This window comes from Chiloscyllium plagiosum, unplaced genomic scaffold (assembly GCF_004010195.1).
Source record: "Chiloscyllium plagiosum isolate BGI_BamShark_2017 unplaced genomic scaffold, ASM401019v2 scaf_98656, whole genome shotgun sequence".
Taxonomy (NCBI): domain Eukaryota; kingdom Metazoa; phylum Chordata; class Chondrichthyes; order Orectolobiformes; family Hemiscylliidae; genus Chiloscyllium; species Chiloscyllium plagiosum.
The window spans coordinates 892-1,473 of record NW_025201022.1 but is presented as its reverse complement, the minus strand read 5'-3'; the positions used below and the strand labels follow the sequence as shown (position 1 = coordinate 1,473).

Sequence of the window (582 nt, the reverse complement as noted above, 5' to 3'; positions counted from 1 at the left end):
GTCTGTGTGTGTGTCTTTCTCTCTGTCTGTGTATCTGTGTGTGTGTGTGTGTGTGTCTGACACTGGGCCAGTCCTGTGTGAAGGGGACACATTGGTGTCACGCAGACTTGCCCACTCTCTGGGGAGAAACCTGGTGTACAGCAGCGATGGAAGGTTTGTTGAGGAGCAAGAGTCGATGGTTGGTGTTTGGAGGGATGGGGGCACGGGGAGGGGTTTTGTCCTGCTGATTTTCTGTACCGGCTTCCCACAGGAGAAACCCGTCCTACTGAGCAAACAGGAGCAGCTGGCACTCAGTCCCCTGAGCCCCTTCACCACCAACAACAACGGGCGCCAGAAAGGTCTGTCTGATGGTGTCCACCGGATACGAGTGGACTTCAAGGTGAGTGGCCAGCACCATGTGTTCTCATGCGTCACTGAAATCCACCCGTCGCCCAAACTATCAACATCCTGGGGGTTACTGTTGAGCAGAAACTCAACCAGACCTGCCACAGAGGCTGCAAAGCCTGCATCAGGACAGACGTTCAAGAAAACCAAATCTCCAGAGGGAACGACATTCGTTCTGTGTGAGGCGGGGGTGGGGGG

General features: G+C 55.2%; 1 protein-coding gene across 1 annotated transcript in view; it reads left to right on the top strand.

Moving 5' to 3' along the window:
* LOC122546116 (histone-lysine N-methyltransferase 2B-like) overlaps window positions 1–582 on the top strand; it is a gene marked incomplete at its 5' end in the record, with an annotated part of 6,262 nt that overhangs the window by 5,157 nt on the left and 523 nt on the right. Inside the window, one exon of the mRNA XM_043684938.1 lies at window positions 251–379. Coding sequence (XP_043540873.1) covers window positions 251–379 — 129 coding nt within the window. The remainder of the gene's footprint in view (window positions 1–250; window positions 380–582) is intronic.